We start from the raw sequence: 20,414 nt of genomic DNA on the forward strand, positions 1-20,414 counted from the left end.
GAGATTGAACCCGGTGTACCACACTGAAGGCAGATTCTTTACCATCTGAGCCACCAGGGAAGGCCTCTGGTAATTTATCTTAACATTTAATATAACTATAAAATGAGAAAATATTCCAATATTAATACCGAATGACAGTATACAACTTTCTTATTCTCCCACTTCTTACATTGTCTTCAATTACATTGTAGTCCTCGAACGTCTGAATCTCAGAACCTCCCCTCCAACTGAAAGACAAATGCAGTATGAGGAAGTGCAGAAGCTAAAAATAAAGTCAGAGACAGCACAAAAGCTCAGTTTTATTTTCTGCATTTAACAATCACCAAACAAACTATGTAGACACTGAGCCCCAAAAAGCAGCACAGACATAAGATGAAGCCCGATCAAAGTACTGCAGAAAGCAATGCCCTGGGGAAGGACACCTGAAGCTAGGGCACATAGGCTAGGTTTAAACCCCTCTTCGGTGCTGAGAAACGGGGGCCCCATAGTGCTGCAAGGACCGCGTCACCAGGGAAAGCTGCTCCAGACAGAAAGCGATGGACCCCTGGAGCAGGCCAGGGTCTTCAGCAGTCAATCGGCTAAAAGGGAGGGAAAATGAAATTCAACTTTCCTCTGAGAAGGAGGAAGAGGAGCATGTCCTCCTTCTGTTCCCGCACACCGACAAGCCCAGAGCACCACACTTTTCCTTTAGGCTTAACCATCCATTATGGCTCCTCCTGGGCCCAGATTGGCCTTGGCCACCACCCAGCACCCACCACCCTCTCCCCGGCCCCGGACCCCTTTAGAACTCACAGAACCAGCATGCGGCCATTAACGTCGAGCTCCTTCCGAATCCGCCCTCGCAATTGAGTACGTGTAGTCAGGAAGTGGCGGGCAAGGTCCGCTTCCGCGTGTGATGAGAAAGGCACAGTGAGGCTTCTGGTGGACATAAGGTTAAGGCACCATCCGCACTTCTCATTTTGCCTGTACGTCAGGATCCCTGCCCACTGAGACCCGCCTTATCCCACAAGGAGGCTGCCTAGAAAGTCCGGACCTCTCAGCCTGTACTCTGAGTACACCCTGGATATCACTGCACAACCCTCTGGATCCCTTCAGGTTGCTTTTCCTCACTACCATCCGCACTACACATTTTGCCTGTACGACAGGCTCCCTGCTCACGGAAACGTGCCTTCTACCACAAGGCCACCGCCAGACACCCTGGATATCACTGCTCGACTCTCTGGTTCCTTTCAGGTTGCTTTTCCTCAATATCTTCCACTGGCAGCCAGACCACCCCTGACCCATATCCTCCAGCCCCCCAGAGTACCCTCCTCCTACACTGTAGAACCACTTGCAACCCCCCAAACCACCCCTAGTCCACACCTGTCCCCCTCGGCTGCCTGGCCCACCATGGTTCCTGGAATAGGATACAACTGGAGGACTCGGTTATTCAGAACTGCAGCTCCAGGTGCAGCGCCTTCACCAGGCCGTGGAGCGTGGGATGGCCCCGGCATTTGCAGAATGGCACCGGCTGCGCCACCTGACTCTCCTGCAGCGCTGAGGCCTCTGGGACCAGCCAGGACAGCAGCGCCTCCATGAACTCCACGACTCACGGTGTAACCAGGGCAAGCTGGGTCTCTAGGGTCATCCTGGCCACCAGCGCCACCCGGCTCGCTGCGGCTGCCCTGTGCTGTGCCCGTTGCAAATCCCACGGCACCTGGGTCTTCATCGGCTGGCCTGCTGGCTCCTCCACCGTGGGTGTCGGACTCCATCTTGAATCCTCTCCCCCAACCTGCAGATCGGGAAAGACTGAACCCTCCCTACAGAACCCAGGCGTGTACTGCGACCTGCAGCTCAGCATAGGCAGAACGCCTGCGCACACTCACCCTGGTCCTGCCTCTCGATTGGTTCCCACCGAACATTCGTTCCCGCGATGACTGGAGGCTCTCGGGCAACGGACGCCCCCTGCTGAAATTTCATGCGTTAGTGTGCCGTGTTGCCCCCGTCCGCCTGTGCGGACGCACACCCATGTGGTCTGGGTGCTCTACGTAAGCCCTGCCTTGGCCCGGAGACCCGGTAAACGGCTTAGTGGTGATGCCTCTGGGGGCGTGTGGGGGGGGGGGCGGGGGGCAGCTCCTCAGTGCGTATGCTCAAGCAGACACTGCCACACTCCGCAGTGCACGTGACTGTTTCTTGTCCAAGCCTGCAAACCCCAAGTGAGCCCTGGTCCCTGTGCACCTCCAAGTCTGTGCCGTTGCCAACCTGGCCACGCTCACAGTTGACCATCCTGATGAGCGCAGGTCCTTGTCATCAACTTCCGGAAGGCAGTGGGGCCCCCATGTGTCACGCCTGGTCTGTCTGTCTGGTGGCCACAAGTAGCTCATGTGTGGATTTGTGTGTCTCTAAGTATGTGCAACACATGGGCATCTTCCTGTCCATGTCTGTTAATGTGTGTGCCCGAGAAAGATAGACAGTGCCTATGCACAGGTGCTAGCACATGTGTGTGTACCTGTGAGTGAGAGAGCATGTGGTCAGGTGCATGCACATGGGAGTATAAGTGTGTTTGTGCACAGGGTCATGCACATGGGTGTGTGTGTGTGTGACAGAGAGCACGTGTCAGAGGCATGCAGATTGGCATCTATGCATGCTTTGTTCATGCGCAGGTGCCTTTGAATGGTGGTGGATGGGGAACCAGTCCTGGAGTCCTGAGACTAGGGATGCAGAGTGGACTGTGCTGGGCCGCCTGAGGAGGGAAGCGAGGACTACTGTTGGACTCAGTGGAGATGGCATGGGGCTGGGCCTCTTGGGGCTGCAGGCACACAGACTGCATGGAATCCAGGCTAGGGGCTTACCCAGGCCCGCCAGAAGCACCAGTGAGAACAGCCTCATACAAGGGCTGCCGGAAGGACAACGGCCTCCAGGAAACCCCTAGTCACATGGCCTCTGCTGGCACAACACTCACGGGCCTTCGCTCTCCAGGAACAAGGTCTTCTAGCTCTCTGGAGGCCTGTAGCTGCTAGGTGCCCTCAACTGGGAGGTGACCCTGTGTCTGCTGGCCTGCTGGGTGCTGGTCTATTTCTGTGTCTGGAAGGGGTCAAGTCAACAGACACAGTGCTGCTGGGGGCGATGACGGGGCTCAGGCGCCACTATCTGATAGGTGGTGTGCGTCTGCCGGGGAACCACTGGTGCCACGGGAGGTGAGTGGATCAGGGCCACTGCCCGAGGAGGGGACAGTACTTCAGTCAGTCCGCTTGATCCTCACTGCCTGGCTGGATAGGCCTCTCGGTGGCCTCCACATCGAAGGCCAGCAGCCTTCCCCACCCACACACAGTGTAGGGATTAGATTTTCCTCCATTACCACCTTTAGTTGTAGGAGTTTTGTAGGTGACATTGATGAGACTAAGAAAGTCTGTTTGTAGTGCTAGGTTTCAAAGAGCTTTTAAGATAGTGGTTCTCGAATATTGTCAAATGCTTTTTGGCTTCTATCCAAATGATCATATGGTGTTTCTCCTGTGGTTTCTTCACATGATGAATAATGGTGGTTGAAGATATTTTATTTTATTTCATTTATTTATTTATTTTTTAAATTTTATTTTATTTTTAAACTTTACATAATTGTTTTAAATCATAACCAATCTTTCATTCTTGGGATAGATCTCTTTTGGTCCTATTGCTTTATATATTGCTGGATTAAATTTGCTAACATTTCATTTTTTTTGCTTAATGAAGAATATTGTTCTATAGTTTTCTTTTCTTGCAATGTCTTCATTCAGTTTTGGTATTTTGGAAGGCTGGCCTCATAATGATTTGAGAATTGATTAATCTCCTCTACTTTATGAAACAATTTGTATGGGTTTGGTGATATTTCTCCTTTATGTGTTTCATAGCATTCACTACTTAATTCACATGGGCCTGGAGTTTTCTGTTCCAAATCTTTGATAGACCTATGTATATCTAGGGTTTTCACTTTCTTCTTGAGTTACTTTTGGAATTTTGGTCATTCAGGGAATTTGTTGATTTCATCTATTTTTTAAAATTTTTTGGCTTTCCTCTTTTTTGTATTTATTTATTTTAATTGGAGGCTCATTACTTTACAATATTGTTCTGTTTTTTGCCATACATTGACAAAAATCAGCCATGTGTGTACCTTTGTCCCACATTCTGAATCCCACTCCCACTTCCCTCCCTATCCAACTCTCCCTATCCAATTCCTCAGGGTCATCCCGGTGCACCGGCCCTGAGCGCCCTGTCTCATGCATCGAACCTGGACTGACGATCTATTTCTCGTGTGGTAATATACATGTTTCAATGCTATTGTCTCAAATCATCCAACCCTTGCCTTCTCCCAAACAGTCCAAAAGCCTGTTCTTTTTCTCTGTGTCTCTTTTGCTTTCTTGCATATAGGGTCATCATTACAATCTTTCTAAATCCAATATGTACGCATTATTATACCGTATTGGCGTTTTTCTTTGTGACTTACTTCACCCTGTATAAGAGGCTCCAGTTTCATCCACCTTGTTAGAACTGATTCAAATGTGTTCTTTTTAATAGCCATCCAACCATCTCATCCTCCATCATCCCCTTATCGTCCTGCCTTCAAACGTTCCCAGCTTTAGGGTCTTGGCAATGAATCACCTATCCAAATCAGGTGGCCAAAGTGTTGGAGCTTTCATTTTTGAGAAATCAGTTAAAACACATAAATTGGAAAGAAAGGAAGAAATGTGTATTTATTTACAGACAAAATGATTGTCTATGTATGAAGTCCAGTGGGACGTAGAAAAGAGCTATTACAATTAATTAGTGAGTATAGCAGTGTTTCAGGGTACTCAGATACTCTTGAGAGGACTTGGACTGCAAGGAGAGCAGACCAGTCAATCCTAAAGGAAATCAACCCTGAATATTCATTGGACGGACTCATGCTGATCCTGAAGCTCCTATACTTTGGCTACCTGATGTGAAGGGCCAACTACCCGGAAGAGACCCTGATGCTGACTGAAGGGAAGACTGAAGGCAACAGGAGAAGGGGGAGACAGAGGGTGAGATGGTTAGATAGCATAACCCACTCTATGGACATGAATTTGAGTAAATTCCAGGAGATGGTGGAGGACAAAGGAGACTGGTATGCTACAGTCCATGGGGGCACGAATAGTTGGCCATGAATTATAGACTGAAAAACAATTTCAGGTGTTATATGAAAAGCGAAAAGTGCACTTGCTCTGTGGAGTCCAACTGCTTGCAACCCCATGAACTGTAGCCTGCAAGCTCCACTGTCCAGGATTTCTCCAGGCAAAAACACTGGAGTGGATTGCCATTAGCTTCTCCAGAGGATATTCACAACCCAGAGATTGAACACTGTCTACCACACTGAAGGCAGATTCTTTACCATCTGAGCCACCAGGGAAGGCGTCTGGTAACTCTTAACATTCAATGTAACTATAAAATCCTAAAATATTCCAAAATTAATACCGAATGACAGTATACAACTTTCTTATTCTCCCACTTCTTACATTGTCTTCAATTACGTTGTAGTCTTCGAATATCTGGATCTCAGAACCTCCCCTCCAACTGAAACACAAATGCAGTAAGAGAAAGTACAGAAGCTAAACATAAAGTCAAAGACAGTACAAAAGCTGAGTTTTATTTTCTGCAGTTAACAATCTCCAAACAACTATGTAGACACTGAGCCACAAAAAGCAGCACAGACATAAGATGAAGCCCGATCAAAGTACTGCAGAAAGCAATGCCCTGGGGAACGACACCTGAAGCTAGAGCACATAGGATGGGTTTAAACCCCTCTTTTGTGCTGAGAAACAGGGCCCCCAAAGTGCTGCAAGGACCGCATCACCAGGGAGAGCTGCTCCAGACAGAAGACGATGGAGTTCTGGAGCAGGCCAGGGTCTTCAGCAGTCAATCGGCTACAAGGGAGGGAAAATGAAATTCAACTTTCCTCCGAGAAGGGGGAAGAGGAGCAGGTCCTCCCACTGTTCCCGCACACCTACAAGCCCAGAGCACCACACTTTTCCTTTAGGCTTAACCGTCCATTATGGCTCCTCCTGGGCCCAGACTGGCCTTGGCCACCACCCAGCACCCACCACCCTCTCCCCGGCCCCGGACCCCTTTAGAACTCACAGAACCAGCATGCGACCATTAACATCGAGCTCCTTCCGAATCGGCCCTCGCAGTTGAGTACGTGCAGTCAGGAAGTAGCGGGCAAGGCCCGCATCCACGTGTGATGTGAAAGGCACAGTGAGGCTGCTGGTGGACATAAGGTTAAGGCACCATCCGCACTTCTCATTTTGCCTGTACGTCAAGATCCCTGCCACTGAGACCCGCCTTCTCCCACAAGGAGGCCGCCTAGAAAGTCCGGACCTCTCAGCCTATACCCTGAGTACACCCTGGATATCACCGCACGACCCTCTGGGACCCTTCAGGTTGCTTTTCCTCACCACCATCCACACTATTCATTTTGCCTGTACGACAGGCTCCCTGCTCACGGAAACACGCATTCTACCACAAGGCCACGGGGCAGACACCCTGGATATCAGCTCCCGACTCTCTGGTTCCCTTCAGGTTGCTTTTCCTCACTATCTTCCCCTCACAGCCAGACCACCCCTGACCCATATCCTCCAGTCCCCCAGAGTACCCTCCTCCTACATTTTAGCACCACTTGCAACCCCCCCAAACCACCCCTAGCTCACATCCTGGCCCCCGCGGCCGCCTGGCCCGCTGGGGTTCCTGGAATAGGATACAACTGGATGGCTCGATTACTCAGAACTGCGGCTCCAGGTGGAGTAGCTCCACCAGGCCCTGGAGAGTGTGATGGCCCCGGGATCTTCGGAATGGCACCAGCTGCACCACCTGACTCTCCTGCAGCGCTGGGGCCTCTGCGACCAGCCAGGTCACCAGCGCCTCCATGAACTCCACGGCTGACGGCATCACCAGGGCCAGCTGGGTTGCCAGGGTCATCCTGGCCACCAGCACCACCCGGCTCGCTGCAGCTACCACGTGCTGTGCCCACTGCAAATTCCGCGGCACCAGGGTCTTCATCGGCTGCCCTGCTGGCTCCTCCACCGTGCGTGTCGGACTCCATCTTGAACCCTCTCCCGCTCCCTCCGCAGCCGGAAAGACTGAACCCTCCCTACAGAACCCAGGCGTGTACTGCCACCAGCAGCTCAGCATAGGCAGAGCGCCTGCGCACACTCACCCTGGTCCTGCCTCTCGATTGGTTCCCACCGAACAATCGTTCCCGCGATGACTGGAGGCTCTCGGGCAATGGACGCCCCCTGCTGAAATTTCATGCGTTAGTGTGCTGTGTCGCCCCCTACCGCCTGTGTGGACACACACCCACGTGGTCTGGGTGCTCTAAGTCAGCCCCGCCTTGGCCCGGAGACCTGGTAAACGGCTTAGCGGTGATGCCTCTGGGTGTGTGTGTTGGGGGGGGTGGGGCCGGGGGAGGGGCGCCAGTCCTTCATGCGCATGGTCAAGCAGACACTGCCACACTCCGCAGCGCACGTGACTGTTTCTTGTCCAAGCCTGCAAACCCCAAGTGAGCCCTGGTCCCTGTGCACCTCCAAGTCTGTGCCGTTGCCATCCTGGCCACGCTCATAGGTGACCGTCCTGCTGAGCGTACGTCCTTGTCATCAACTTCCGGAAGGCAGTGGGGCCCCTTTATGTCACGCCTGGTCTGTCCCTCTGGTGTCCCACACGTAGCTCACGTGTGCATTCGTGTGTCTCTAGGTAGGTGCAACACATGGGCATCTGCCTGTCCATGTTTGTATGTGTGTGTGCCCGAGGAAGATAGACAGTGCCTATGCACAGGTGCTAGCACATGTGTGTGTACCTGTGTGTGAGAGAGCATGTGGTCAGGTGCATGCACATGGGAGTATAAGTGTGTTTGTGCACAGAGTCATGCACATGGGTGTGTGTGTGTGTGTGTGTGACAGAGAGCACGTGTCAGAGGCATGCAGACTGGCATCTCTGTGTGCTTTGTTCATGCGCAGGTGCCTTTGCATGGTGGTGGATGGGGAACCAGTCCTGGAGTCCTGAGACTAGGGATGCGGAGTGGACTGTGCTTGGCCGCCTGAGGAGGGAAGCGAGGACTACTGTTGGACTCAGTGGAGATGGCATGGGGCTGGGCCTCTTGGGGCTGCAGGCACACAGACTGCATGGAATCCAGGCTAGGGGCTTACCCAGGCCCGCCAGAAGCACCGGTGCGAACAGCCTCACACAAGGGCTGCCGGAAGGACAACGGCCTCCAGGAAACCCCTAGTCGCGTGGCCTCTGCTGGCACAAGTCTCACGGGCCTTCCCTCTCCAGGAACAAGGTCTTGTAGCTCTCCAGAGGGCTGTAGCTGCCAGGTGCCCTCAACTGGGAGGTGACCCTGTGTCTGCTGGCCTGCTGGGTGCTGGTCTATTTCTGTGTCTGGAAGGGGTCAAGTCAACAGACACAGTGCTGCTGGGGGCGATGACGGGGCTCGGGCGCCACTATCTGATAGGTGGTGTGCGTCTGCCGGGGAACCACTGGTGCCACGGGAGGTGAGTGGATCGGGGCCACTGCCCGAGGAGGGGACAGGTACTTCAGTCAGTCCGCTTGATCCTCACTGCCTGGCTGGATAGGCCTCTCGGTGGCCTCCACATCGAAGGCCAGCAGCCTTCCCCACCCACACACAGTGTAGGGATTAGATTTTCCTCCATTATCACCTTTAGTTGTAGGAGTTTTGTAGGTGACCTTGATCAGATTAAGAAAGTCTCTTTGTAGTCCTAGGTTTCCAAGAGTTTTTAAGATAGTGGTTCTCGAATATTGCCAAATGCTTTTATGGCATCTATCCAAATGATCATATGGTTTTTCTCCTGTGTTTTCTTCATATGATGAATAACGCTGGTTGAAGATATTTTAATGCATAACCAATCTTTCACTCTCGGGACAGATCTTTTTTGGTCCTAATGCTGTATATATTCGCTGGATTAAATTTGCTAACATTTCATTTTTTTTTGCTTAATGAAGAATATTGTTCTATAGTTTTCTTTTCTTGCAATGTCTTCATCCAGTTTTGGTATTTTGGAAGGCTGGCCTCATAATGGTTTGAGAACTGTTAAAATCACCTCTATGAAAGAATTTGTATGGGTTTGGTGATATTTCTCCTTTATGTATTTCATAGCATTCACTACTTAAGTCACATGGGCCTGGAGTTTTCTGTTCCAAATCTTTGATAGACCTAGGGATATCTAGGGTTTTCACTTTCTTCTTGAGTTAGTTTTGGGAATTTTGGTCATTCAAGGAATTTGTTGATTTCATCTATTTTTGCAAATTTTTTTGGCTTTCCTCTTTTGACATTTATTTATTTATTTTAATTGGAGGCTCATTACTTTACAATATTGTTCTGGGTTTTGCCATACATTGACATGAATCAGCCATGTGTGTACATGTGTCCCACATTCTGAATCCCACTCCCACTTCCCTCCCTATCCAATTCCTCAGGGTCATCCCGGTGCACCGGCCCTGAGCGCCCTGTCTCACGCATCGAACCTGGCCTGACGATCCATTTCTCGTGTGGTAATATACGTGTTTCAATGCTATTGTCTCAAATCATCCCACCCTCGCCTTCTCCCAAACAGTCCAAAAGCCTGTTCTTTATCTCTGTGTCTCTTTTGCTTTCTTGCATATAGGGTCATCGTTACCCTCTTTCTAAATCCGATATATATGCATTATTATACCGTATTGGCGTTTTTCTTTGTGACTTACTTCACCCTGTATAAGAGGCTCCAGTTTCATCCACCTCGTTAGAACTGATTCGCATGTGTTCTTTTCAATAGCCATCCAACCATCTCATCCTCCATCGTCCCCTTATCGTCCTGCCTTCAAACGTTCCCACCATTAGGGGCTTTGCCAATGAGTCACCTCTTCAAATCAGGTGGCCAAAGTGTTGGAGCTTTCATTTTAAAAGAAATCAGTTAAAATGCATAAATTGGAAAGAAAGGAAGAAGTGTGTATTTATTTACAGACAAAATGATTGTCTATGTATGAAGTCCAGTGGGACGTAGAAAAGAGCTATTACAATTAATTAGTGAGTATAGCAAGGTTTCAGGGTACTCGGATACTCTTGAGAGGACTTGGACTGCAAGGAGAGCAGACCAGTCAATCCTAAAGGAAATCAACCCTGAATATTCATTGGACGGACTCATGCTGATCCTGAAGCTCCTATACTTTGGCTACCTGATGTGAAGGGCCAACTACCCGGAAGAGACCCTGATGCTGACTGAAGGGAAGACTGAAGGCAACAGGAGAAGGGGGAGACAGAGGATGAGATGGTTAGATAGCATAACCCACTCTATGGACATGAATTTGAGTAAATTCCAGGAGATGGTGGAGGACAAAGGAGACTGGTATGCTACAGTCCATGGGGGCACGAATAGTTGGCCATGAATTATAGACTGAAAAACAACATCATTCAGGTGTTATATGAAAAGCGAAAAGTGCACTTGCTCTGTGGAGTCCAACTCCTTGCAACCCCATGAATTGTAGCCTGCAAGCTCCACTGTCCAGGATTTCTCCAGGCAAAAACACTGGAGTGGATTGCCATTACCTTCTCCAGAGGATATTCACAACCCAGAGTTTGAACCCAGTCTACCACACTGCAGGCAGATTCTTTACCATCTGAGCCACCAGGGAAGGCCTCTGGTAACTCTTAACATTTAATGTAACTATAAAATCCTAAAATATTCCAAAATTAATACCGAATGACAGTATACAACTTTCTTATTCTCCCACTTCTTACATTGTCTTCAATTACGTTGTGGTCCTCGAATATCTGGATCTCAGAACCTCCCCTCCAACTGAAAGACAAATGCAGTATGAGGAAGTGCAGAAGCTAAAAATAAAGTCAGAGACAGCACAAAAGCTCAGTTTTATTTTCTGCAGTTAACAATCTCCAAACAACTATGTAGACACTGAGCCCCCAAAAGCAGCACAGACATAAGATGAAGCCCGATCAAAGTACTGCAGAAAGCAATGCCCTGGGGAACGACACCTGAAGCTAGGGCACATAGGCTGGGTTTAAACCCTTCTTCTGTGCCGAGAAACAGGGCCCCCAAAGTGCTGCAAGGACTGCATCACCAGGGAAAGCTGCTCCAGACAGAAGACGATGGAGTTCTGGAGCAGGCCAGGGTCTTCAGCAGTCAATCGGCTACAAGGGAGGGAAAATGAAATTCAACTTTCCTCCGAGAAGGGGGAAGAGGAGCAGGTCCTCCCTCTGTTCCCGCACACCGACAAGCCCAGAGCACCACACTTTTCCTTTAGGCTTAACCGTCCATTATGGCTCCTCCTGGGCCCAGACTGGCCTTGGCCACCACCCAGCACCCACCACCCTCTCCCCGGCCCCGGACCCCTTTAGAACTCACAGAACCAGCATGCGGCCATTAACGTCGAGCTCCTTCCGAATCGGCCCTCGCAGTTGAGTACGTGCAGTCAGGATGTGGCGGGCAAGGCCCGCATCCACGTGTGATGTGAAAGGCACAGTGAGGCTGCTGGTGGACATAAGGTTAAGGCACCATCCGCACTTCTCATTTTGCCTGTACGTCAGGATCCCTGCCCGCTGAGACCCGCCTTCTCCCACAAGGAGGCCGCCTAGAAAGTCCGGACCTCTCAGCCTATACCCTGAGTACACCCTGGATATCACCGCACGACCCTCTGGGACCCTTCAGGTTGCTTTTCCTCACCACCATCCACACTATTCATTTTGCCTCTACGACAGGCTCCCTGCTCACGGAAATACGCATTCTACCACAAGGCCACGGGGCAGACACCCTGGATATCAGCTCCCGACTCTCTGGCTCCCTTCAGGTTGCTTTTCCTCACTATCTTCCCCTCACAGCCAGACCACCCCTGACCCATATCCTCCAGCCCCCCCAGAGTACCCTCCTCCTACACTTTAGCACCACTTGCAACCCCCCCAAACCACCCCTAGCTCACATCCTGGCCCCCGCGGCCGCCTGGCCCGCTGGGGTTCCTGGAATAGGATACAACTGGATGGCTCGATTACTCAGAACTGCGGCTGCAGGTGGAGTAGCTCCACCAGGCCCTGGAGCGTGTGATGGCCCCGGGATCTTCGGAATGGCACCAGCTCCACCACCTGACTCTCCTGCAGCGCTGGGGCCTCTGCGACCAGCCAGGTCACCAGCGCCTCCATGAACTCCACGGCTGACGGCATCACCAGGGCCAGCTGGGTTGCCAGGGTCATCCTGGCCACCAGCACCACCCGGCTCGCTGCAGCTACCACGTGCTGTGCCCACTGCAAATTCCGCGGCACCAGGGTCTTCATCGGCTGCCCTGCTGGCTCCTCCACCGTGCGCGTCGGACTCCATCTTGAACCCTCTCCCGCTCCCTCCGCAGCCGGAAAGACTGAACCCTCCCTACAGAACCCAGGCGTGTACGGCGACCTGCAGCTCAGCATAGGCAGAGCGCCTGCGCACACTCACCCTGGTCCTGCCTCTCGATTGGTTCCCACCGAACATTCGTTCCCGCGATGACTGGAGGCTCTCGGGCAATGGACGCCCCCTGCTGAAATTTCATGCGTTAGTGTGCTGTGTCGCCCCCTACCGCCTGTGTGGACACACACCCACGTGGTCTGGGTGCTCTAAGTCAGCCCCGCCTTGGCCCGGAGACCTGGTAAACGGCTTAGCGGTGATGCCTCTGGGTGTGTGTGTTGGGGGGGGTGGGGCCGGGGGAGGGGCGCCAGTCCTTCATGCGCATGGTCAAGCAGACACTGCCACACTCCGCAGCGCACGTGACTGTTTCTTGTCCAAGCCTGCAAACCCCAAGTGAGCCCTGGTCCCTGTGCACCTCCAAGTCTGTGCCGTTGCCATCCTGGCCACGCTCATAGGTGACCGTCCTGCTGAGCGTACGTCCTTGTCATCAACTTCCGGAAGGCAGTGGGGCCCCTTTATGTCACGCCTGGTCTGTCCCTCTGGTGTCCCACACGTAGCTCACGTGTGCATTCGTGTGTCTCTAGGTAGGTGCAACACATGGGCATCTGCCTGTCCATGTTTGTATGTGTGTGTGCCCGAGGAAGATAGACAGTGCCTATGCACAGGTGCTAGCACATGTGTGTGTACCTGTGTGTGAGAGAGCATGTGGTCAGGTGCATGCACATGGGAGTATAAGTGTGTTTGTGCACAGAGTCATGCACATGGGTGTGTGTGTGTGTGTGTGTGACAGAGAGCACGTGTCAGAGGCATGCAGACTGGCATCTCTGTGTGCTTTGTTCATGCGCAGGTGCCTTTGCATGGTGGTGGATGGGGAACCAGTCCTGGAGTCCTGAGACTAGGGATGCGGAGTGGACTGTGCTTGGCCGCCTGAGGAGGGAAGCGAGGACTACTGTTGGACTCAGTGGAGATGGCATGGGGCTGGGCCTCTTGGGGCTGCAGGCACACAGACTGCATGGAATCCAGGCTAGGGGCTTACCCAGGCCCGCCAGAAGCACCGGTGCGAACAGCCTCACACAAGGGCTGCCGGAAGGACAACGGCCTCCAGGAAACCCCTAGTCGCGTGGCCTCTGCTGGCACAAGTCTCACGGGCCTTCCCTCTCCAGGAACAAGGTCTTGTAGCTCTCCGGAGGGCTGTAGCTGCCAGGTGCCCTCAACTGGGAGGTGACCCTGTGTCTGCTGGCCTGCTGGGTGCTGGTCTATTTCTGTGTCTGGAAGGGGTCAAGTCAACAGACACAGTGCTGCTGGGGGCGATGACGGGGCTCGGGCGCCACTATCTGATAGGTGGTGTGCGTCTGCCGGGGAACCACTGGTGCCACGGGAGGTGAGTGGATCGGGGCCACTGCCCGAGGAGGGGACAGGTACTTCAGTCAGTCCGCTTGATCCTCACTGCCTGGCTGGATAGGCCTCTCGGTGGCCTCCACATCGAAGGCCAGCAGCCTTCCCCACCCACACACAGTGTAGGGATTAGATTTTCCTCCATTATCACCTTTAGTTGTAGGAGTTTTGTAGGTGACCTTGATCAGATTAAGAAAGTCTCTTTGTAGTCCTAGGTTTCCAAGAGTTTTTAAGATAGTGGTTCTCGAATATTGCCAAATGCTTTTATGGCATCTATCCAAATGATCATATGGTTTTTCTCCTGTGTTTTCTTCATATGATGAATAACGCTGGTTGAAGATATTTTAATGCATAACCAATCTTTCACTCTCGGGACAGATCTTTTTTGGTCCTAATGCTGTATATATTCGCTGGATTAAATTTGCTAACATTTCATTTTTTTTTGCTTAATGAAGAATATTGTTCTATAGTTTTCTTTTCTTGCAATGTCTTCATCCAGTTTTGGTATTTTGGAAGGCTGGCCTCATAATGGTTTGAGAACTGTTAAAATCACCTCTATGAAAGAATTTGTATGGGTTTGGTGATATTTCTCCTTTATGTATTTCATAGCATTCACTACTTAAGTCACATGGGCCTGGAGTTTTCTGTTCCAAATCTTTGATAGACCTAGGGATATCTAGGGTTTTCACTTTCTTCTTGAGTTAGTTTTGGGAATTTTGGTCATTCAAGGAATTTGTTGATTTCATCTATTTTTGCAAATTTTTTTGGCTTTCCTCTTTTGACATTTATTTATTTATTTTAATTGGAGGCTCATTACTTTACAATATTGTTCTGGGTTTTGCCATACATTGACATGAATCAGCCATGTGTGTACATGTGTCCCACATTCTGAATCCCACTCCCACTTCCCTCCCTATCCAATTCCTCAGGGTCATCCCGGTGCACCGGCCCTGAGCGCCCTGTCTCACGCATCGAACCTGGCCTGACGATCCATTTCTCGTGTGGTAATATACGTGTTTCAATGCTATTGTCTCAAATCATCCCACCCTCGCCTTCTCCCAAACAGTCCAAAAGCCTGTTCTTTATCTCTGTGTCTCTTTTGCTTTCTTGCATATAGGGTCATCGTTACCCTCTTTCTAAATCCGATATATATGCATTATTATACCGTATTGGCGTTTTTCTTTGTGACTTACTTCACCCTGTATAAGAGGCTCCAGTTTCATCCACCTCGTTAGAACTGATTCGCATGTGTTCTTTTCAATAGCCATCCAACCATCTCATCCTCCATCGTCCCCTTATCGTCCTGCCTTCAAACGTTCCCACCATTAGGGGCTTTGCCAATGAGTCACCTCTTCAAATCAGGTGGCCAAAGTGTTGGAGCTTTCATTTTAAAAGAAATCAGTTAAAATGCATAAATTGGAAAGAAAGGAAGAAGTGTGTATTTATTTACAGACAAAATGATTGTCTATGTATGAAGTCCAGTGGGACGTAGAAAAGAGCTATTACAATTAATTAGTGAGTATAGCAAGGTTTCAGGGTACTCGGATACTCTTGAGAGGACTTGGACTGCAAGGAGAGCAGACCAGTCAATCCTAAAGGAAATCAACCCTGAATATTCATTGGACGGACTCATGCTGATCCTGAAGCTCCTATACTTTGGCTACCTGATGTGAAGGGCCAACTACCCGGAAGAGACCCTGATGCTGACTGAAGGGAAGACTGAAGGCAACAGGAGAAGGGGGAGACAGAGGATGAGATGGTTAGATAGCATAACCCACTCTATGGACATGAATTTGAGTAAATTCCAGGAGATGGTGGAGGACAAAGGAGACTGGTATGCTACAGTCCATGGGGGCACGAATAGTTGGCCATGAATTATAGACTGAAAAACAACATCATTCAGGTGTTATATGAAAAGCGAAAAGTGCACTTGCTCTGTGGAGTCCAACTCCTTGCAACCCCATGAATTGTAGCCTGCAAGCTCCACTGTCCAGGATTTCTCCAGGCAAAAACACTGGAGTGGATTGCCATTACCTTCTCCAGAGGATATTCACAACCCAGAGTTTGAACCCAGTCTACCACACTGCAGGCAGATTCTTTACCATCTGAGCCACCAGGGAAGGCCTCTGGTAACTCTTAACATTTAATGTAACTATAAAATCCTAAAATATTCCAAAATTAATACCGAATGACAGTATACAACTTTCTTATTCTCCCACTTCTTACATTGTCTTCAATTACGTTGTGGTCCTCGAATATCTGGATCTCAGAACCTCCCCTCCAACTGAAAGACAAATGCAGTATGAGGAAGTGCAGAAGCTAAAAATAAAGTCAGAGACAGCACAAAAGCTCAGTTTTATTTTCTGCAGTTAACAATCTCCAAACAACTATGTAGACACTGAGCCCCCAAAAGCAGCACAGACATAAGATGAAGCCCGATCAAAGTACTGCAGAAAGCAATGCCCTGGGGAACGACACCTGAAGCTAGGGCACATAGGCTGGGTTTAAACCCTTCTTCTGTGCCGAGAAACAGGGCCCCCAAAGTGCTGCAAGGACTGCATCACCAGGGAAAGCTGCTCCAGACAGAAGACGATGGAGTTCTGGAGCAGGCCAGGGTCTTCAGCAGTCAATCGGCTACAAGGGAGGGAAAATGAAATTCAACTTTCCTCCGAGAAGGGGGAAGAGGAGCAGGTCCTCCCTCTGTTCCCGCACACCGACAAGCCCAGAGCACCACACTTTTCCTTTAGGCTTAACCGTCCATTATGGCTCCTCCTGGGCCCAGACTGGCCTTGGCCACCACCCAGCACCCACCACCCTCTCCCCGGCCCCGGACCCCTTTAGAACTCACAGAACCAGCATGCGGCCATTAACGTCGAGCTCCTTCCGAATCGACCCTCGCAGTTGAGTACGTGCAGTCAGGATGTGGCGGGCAAGGCCCGCATCCACGTGTGATGTGAAAGGCACAGTGAGGCTGCTGGTGGACATAAGGTTAAGGCACCATCCGCACTTCTCATTTTGCCTGTACGTCAGGATCCCTGCCCGCTGAGACCCGCCTTCTCCCACAAGGAGGCCGCCTAGAAAGTCCGGACCTCTCAGCCTATACCCTGAGTACACCCTGGATATCACCGCACGACCCTCTGGGACCCTTCAGGTTGCTTTTCCTCACCACCATCCACACTATTCATTTTGCCTCTACGACAGGCTCCCTGCTCACGGAAATACGCATTCTACCACAAGGCCACGGGGCAGACACCCTGGATATCAGCTCCCGACTCTCTGGCTCCCTTCAGGTTGCTTTTCCTCACTATCTTCCCCTCACAGCCAGACCACCCCTGACCCATATCCTCCAGCCCCCCCAGAGTACCCTCCTCCTACACTTTAGCACCACTTGCAACCCCCCCAAACCACCCCTAGCTCACATCCTGGCCCCCGCGGCCGCCTGGCCCGCTGGGGTTCCTGGAATAGGATACAACTGGATGGCTCGATTACTCAGAACTGCGGCTGCAGGTGGAGTAGCTCCATCAGGCCCTGGAGCGTGTGATGGCCCCGGGATCTTCGGAATGGCACCAGCTCCACCACCTGACTCTCCTGCAGCGCTGGGGCCTCTGCGACCAGCCAGGTCACCAGCGCCTCCATGAACTCCACGGCTGACGGCATCACCAGGGCCAGCTGGGTTGCCAGGGTCATCCTGGCCACCAGCACCACCCGGCTCGCTGCAGCTACCACGTGCTGTGCCCACTGCAAATTCCGCGGCACCAGGGTCTTCATCGGCTGCCCTGCTGGCTCCTCCACCGTGCGCGTCGGACTCCATCTTGAACCCTCTCCCGCTCCCTCCGCAGCCGGAAAGACTGAACCCTCCCTACAGAACCCAGGCGTGTACGGCGACCTGCAGCTCAGCATAGGCAGAGCGCCTGCGCACACTCACCCTGGTCCTGCCTCTCGATTGGTTCCCACCGAACATTCGTTCCCGCGATGACTGGAGGCTCTCGGGCAATGGACGCCCCCTGCTGAAATTTCATGCGTTAGTGTGCTGTGTCGCCCCCTACCGCCTGTGTGGACACACACCCACGTGGTCTGGGTGCTCTAAGTCAGCCCCGCCTTGGCCCGGAGACCTGGTAAACGGCTTAGCGGTGATGCCTCTGGGTGTGTGTGTTGGGGGGGGTGGGGCCGGGGGAGGGGCGCCAGTCCTTCATGCGCATGGTCAAGCAGACACTGCCACACTCCGCAGCGCACGTGACTGTTTCTTGTCCAAGCCTGCAAACCCCAAGTGAGCCCTGGTCCCTGTGCACCTCCAAGTCTGTGCCGTTGCCATCCTGGCCACGCTCATAGGTGACCGTCCTGCTGAGCGTACGTCCTTGTCATCAACTTCCGGAAGGCAGTGGGGCCCCTTTATGTCACGCCTGGTCTGTCCCTCTGGTGTCCCACACGTAGCTCACGTGTGCATTCGTGTGTCTCTAGGTAGGTGCAACACATGGGCATCTGCCTGTCCATGTTTGTATGTGTGTGTGCCCGAGGAAGATAGACAGTGCCTATGCACAGGTGCTAGCACATGTGTGTGTACCTGTGTGTGAGAGAGCATGTGGTCAGGTGCATGCACATGGGAGTATAAGTGTGTTTGTGCACAGAGTCATGCACATGGGTGTGTGTGTGTGTGTGTGTGACAGAGAGCACGTGTCAGAGGCATGCAGACTGGCATCTCTGTGTGCTTTGTTCATGCGCAGGTGCCTTTGCATGGTGGTGGATGGGGAACCAGTCCTGGAGTCCTGAGACTAGGGATGCGGAGTGGACTGTGCTTGGCCGCCTGAGGAGGGAAGCGAGGACTACTGTTGGACTCAGTGGAGATGGCATGGGGCTGGGCCTCTTGGGGCTGCAGGCACACAGACTGCATGGAATCCAGGCTAGGGGCTTACCCAGGCCCGCCAGAAGCACCGGTGCGAACAGCCTCACACAAGGGCTGCCGGAAGGACAACGGCCTCCAGGAAACCCCTAGTCGCGTGGCCTCTGCTGGCACAAGTCTCACGGGCCTTCCCTCTCCAGGAACAAGGTCTTGTAGCTCTCCGGAGGGCTGTAGCTGCCAGGTGCCCTCAACTGGGAGGTGACCCTGTGTCTGCTGGCCTGCTGGGTGCTGGTCTATTTCTGTGTCTGGAAGGGGTCAAGTCAACAGACACAGTGCTGCTGGGGGCGATGACGGGGCTCGGGCGCCACTATCTGATAGGTGGTGTGCGTCTGCCGGGGAACCACTGGTGCCACGGGAGGTGAGTGGATCGGGGCCACTGCCCGAGGAGGGGACAGGTACTTCAGTCAGTCCGCTTGATCCTCACTGCCTGGCTGGATAGGCCTCTCGGTGGCCTCCACATCGAAGGCCAGCAGCCTTCCCCACCCACACACAGTGTAGGGATTAGATTTTCCTCCATTATCACCTTTAGTTGTAGGAGTTTTGTAGGTGACCTTGATCAGATTAAGAAAGTCTCTTTGTAGTCCTAGGTTTCCAAGAGTTTTTAAGATAGTGGTTCTCGAATATTGCCAAATGCTTTTATGGCATCTATCCAAATGATCATATGGTTTTTCTCCTGTGTTTTCTTCATATGATGAATAACGCTGGTTGAAGATATTTTAATGCATAACCAATCTTTCACTCTCGGGACAGATCTTTTTTGGTCCTAATGCTGTATATATTCGCTGGATTAAATTTGCTAACATTTCATTTTTTTTTGCTTAATGAAGAATATTGTTCTATAGTTTTCTTTTCTTGCAATGTCTTCATCCAGTTTTGGTATTTTGGAAGGCTGGCCTCATAATGGTTTGAGAACTGTTAAAATCACCTCTATGAAAGAATTTGTATGGGTTTGGTGATATTTCTCCTTTATGTATTTCATAGCATTCACTACTTAAGTCACATGGGCCTGGAGTTTTCTGTTCCAAATCTTTGATAGACCTAGGGATATCTAGGGTTTTCACTTTCTTCTTGAGTTAGTTTTGGGAATTTTGGTCATTCAAGGAATTTGTTGATTTCATCTATTTTTGCAAATTTTTTTGGCTTTCCTCTTTTGACATTTATTTATTTATTTTAATTGGAGGCTCATTACTTTACAATATTGTTCTGGGTTTTGCCATACATTGACATGAATCAGCCATGTGTGTACATGTGTCCCACATTCTGAATCCCACTCCCACTTCCCTCCCTATCCAATTCCTCAGGGTCATCCCGGTGCACCGGCCCTGAGCGCCCTGTCTCACGCATCGAACCTGGCCTGACGATCCATTTCTCGTGTGGTAATATACGTGTTTCAATGCTATTGTCTCAAATCATCCCACCCTCGCCTTCTCCCAAACAGTCCAAAAGCCTGTTCTTTATCTCTGTGTCTCTTTTGCTTTCTTGCATATAGGGTCATCGTTACCCTCTTTCTAAATCCGATATATATGCATTATTATACCGTATTGGCGTTTTTCTTTGTGACTTACTTCACCCTGTATAAGAGGCTCCAGTTTCATCCACCTCGTTAGAACTGATTCGCATGTGTTCTTTTCAATAGCCATCCAACCATCTCATCCTCCATCGTCCCCTTATCGTCCTGCCTTCAAACGTTCCCACCATTAGGGGCTTTGCCAATGAGTCAC

The 20,414-nt window shown here is 51.2% G+C and overlaps 4 protein-coding genes across 16 annotated transcripts; all 4 read right to left on the minus strand.

Annotated features, from left to right (window-relative positions):
- Window positions 1-287: 287 nt before the first annotated feature.
- On the minus strand, window positions 288-1,879 carry LOC129639679 (EKC/KEOPS complex subunit LAGE3-like). The gene is made up of 3 exons (XM_055564826.1): window positions 1,411-1,879; window positions 793-918; window positions 288-578 (listed from the first exon to the last, which is right to left on the minus strand). The coding sequence occupies exons 1-3, from the start codon at window positions 1,749-1,751 to the stop codon at window positions 449-451; spliced, it is 597 nt and encodes a 198-aa protein (XP_055420801.1). The 5' UTR covers window positions 1,752-1,879; the 3' UTR covers window positions 288-448.
- A 3,725-nt stretch (window positions 1,880-5,604) lies between these two features.
- LOC129639358 (EKC/KEOPS complex subunit LAGE3-like) lies at window positions 5,605-7,207 on the minus strand. Of its 3 annotated transcripts, none has more exons than XM_055564461.1 (3): window positions 6,678-7,207; window positions 6,109-6,234; window positions 5,605-5,894 (listed from the first exon to the last, which is right to left on the minus strand). In XM_055564461.1, exons 1-3 carry the CDS (start codon window positions 7,067-7,069, stop codon window positions 5,765-5,767), a joined length of 648 nt encoding a protein of 215 aa, XP_055420436.1. In that variant the 5' UTR covers window positions 7,070-7,207; the 3' UTR covers window positions 5,605-5,764. The 3 variants fall into 3 exon arrangements, with proteins under 3 accessions (XP_055420436.1, XP_055420438.1, XP_055420437.1); XM_055564463.1 differs by having other exon boundaries at window positions 6,109-6,231; window positions 6,729-7,204; XM_055564462.1 differs by having other exon boundaries at window positions 6,729-7,202.
- Window positions 7,208-10,620: 3,413 nt separating this feature from the next.
- On the minus strand, window positions 10,621-12,534 carry LOC129638950 (EKC/KEOPS complex subunit LAGE3-like). 4 transcript variants are annotated; one of them, XM_055563718.1, is made up of 3 exons: window positions 11,947-12,534; window positions 11,376-11,498; window positions 10,621-10,811 (listed from the first exon to the last, which is right to left on the minus strand). In XM_055563718.1, the coding sequence occupies exons 1-3, from the start codon at window positions 12,336-12,338 to the stop codon at window positions 10,706-10,708; spliced, it is 621 nt and encodes a 206-aa protein (XP_055419693.1). In that variant the 5' UTR covers window positions 12,339-12,534; the 3' UTR covers window positions 10,621-10,705. The 4 variants fall into 4 exon arrangements, with proteins under 4 accessions (XP_055419693.1, XP_055419692.1, XP_055419695.1 ...); XM_055563717.1 differs by lacking the exon at window positions 10,621-10,811 and adding an exon at window positions 10,864-11,161 and having other exon boundaries at window positions 11,947-12,500; XM_055563720.1 differs by lacking the exon at window positions 10,621-10,811 and adding an exon at window positions 10,864-11,161 and having other exon boundaries at window positions 11,998-12,498.
- Window positions 12,535-15,889: 3,355 nt separating this feature from the next.
- On the minus strand, window positions 15,890-17,741 carry LOC129638935 (EKC/KEOPS complex subunit LAGE3-like). 8 transcript variants are annotated; one of them, XM_055563691.1, is made up of 3 exons: window positions 17,216-17,627; window positions 16,645-16,770; window positions 15,890-16,080 (listed from the first exon to the last, which is right to left on the minus strand). In XM_055563691.1, the coding sequence occupies exons 1-3, from the start codon at window positions 17,605-17,607 to the stop codon at window positions 15,975-15,977; spliced, it is 624 nt and encodes a 207-aa protein (XP_055419666.1). In that variant the 5' UTR covers window positions 17,608-17,627; the 3' UTR covers window positions 15,890-15,974. The 8 variants fall into 8 exon arrangements, 5 of the variants coding, with proteins under 5 accessions (XP_055419666.1, XP_055419669.1, XP_055419667.1 ...); XR_008708099.1 differs by lacking the exons at window positions 15,890-16,080; window positions 17,216-17,627 and adding exons at window positions 16,133-16,430; window positions 17,722-17,741 and having other exon boundaries at window positions 16,645-16,767; XR_008708098.1 differs by lacking the exon at window positions 15,890-16,080 and adding an exon at window positions 16,133-16,430 and having other exon boundaries at window positions 16,645-16,767; window positions 17,376-17,627.
- Window positions 17,742-20,414: the final 2,673 nt, after the last annotated feature.

This window comes from Bubalus kerabau, chromosome X (assembly GCF_029407905.1).
Source record: "Bubalus kerabau isolate K-KA32 ecotype Philippines breed swamp buffalo chromosome X, PCC_UOA_SB_1v2, whole genome shotgun sequence".
NCBI lineage: Eukaryota > Metazoa > Chordata > Mammalia > Artiodactyla > Bovidae > Bubalus > Bubalus kerabau.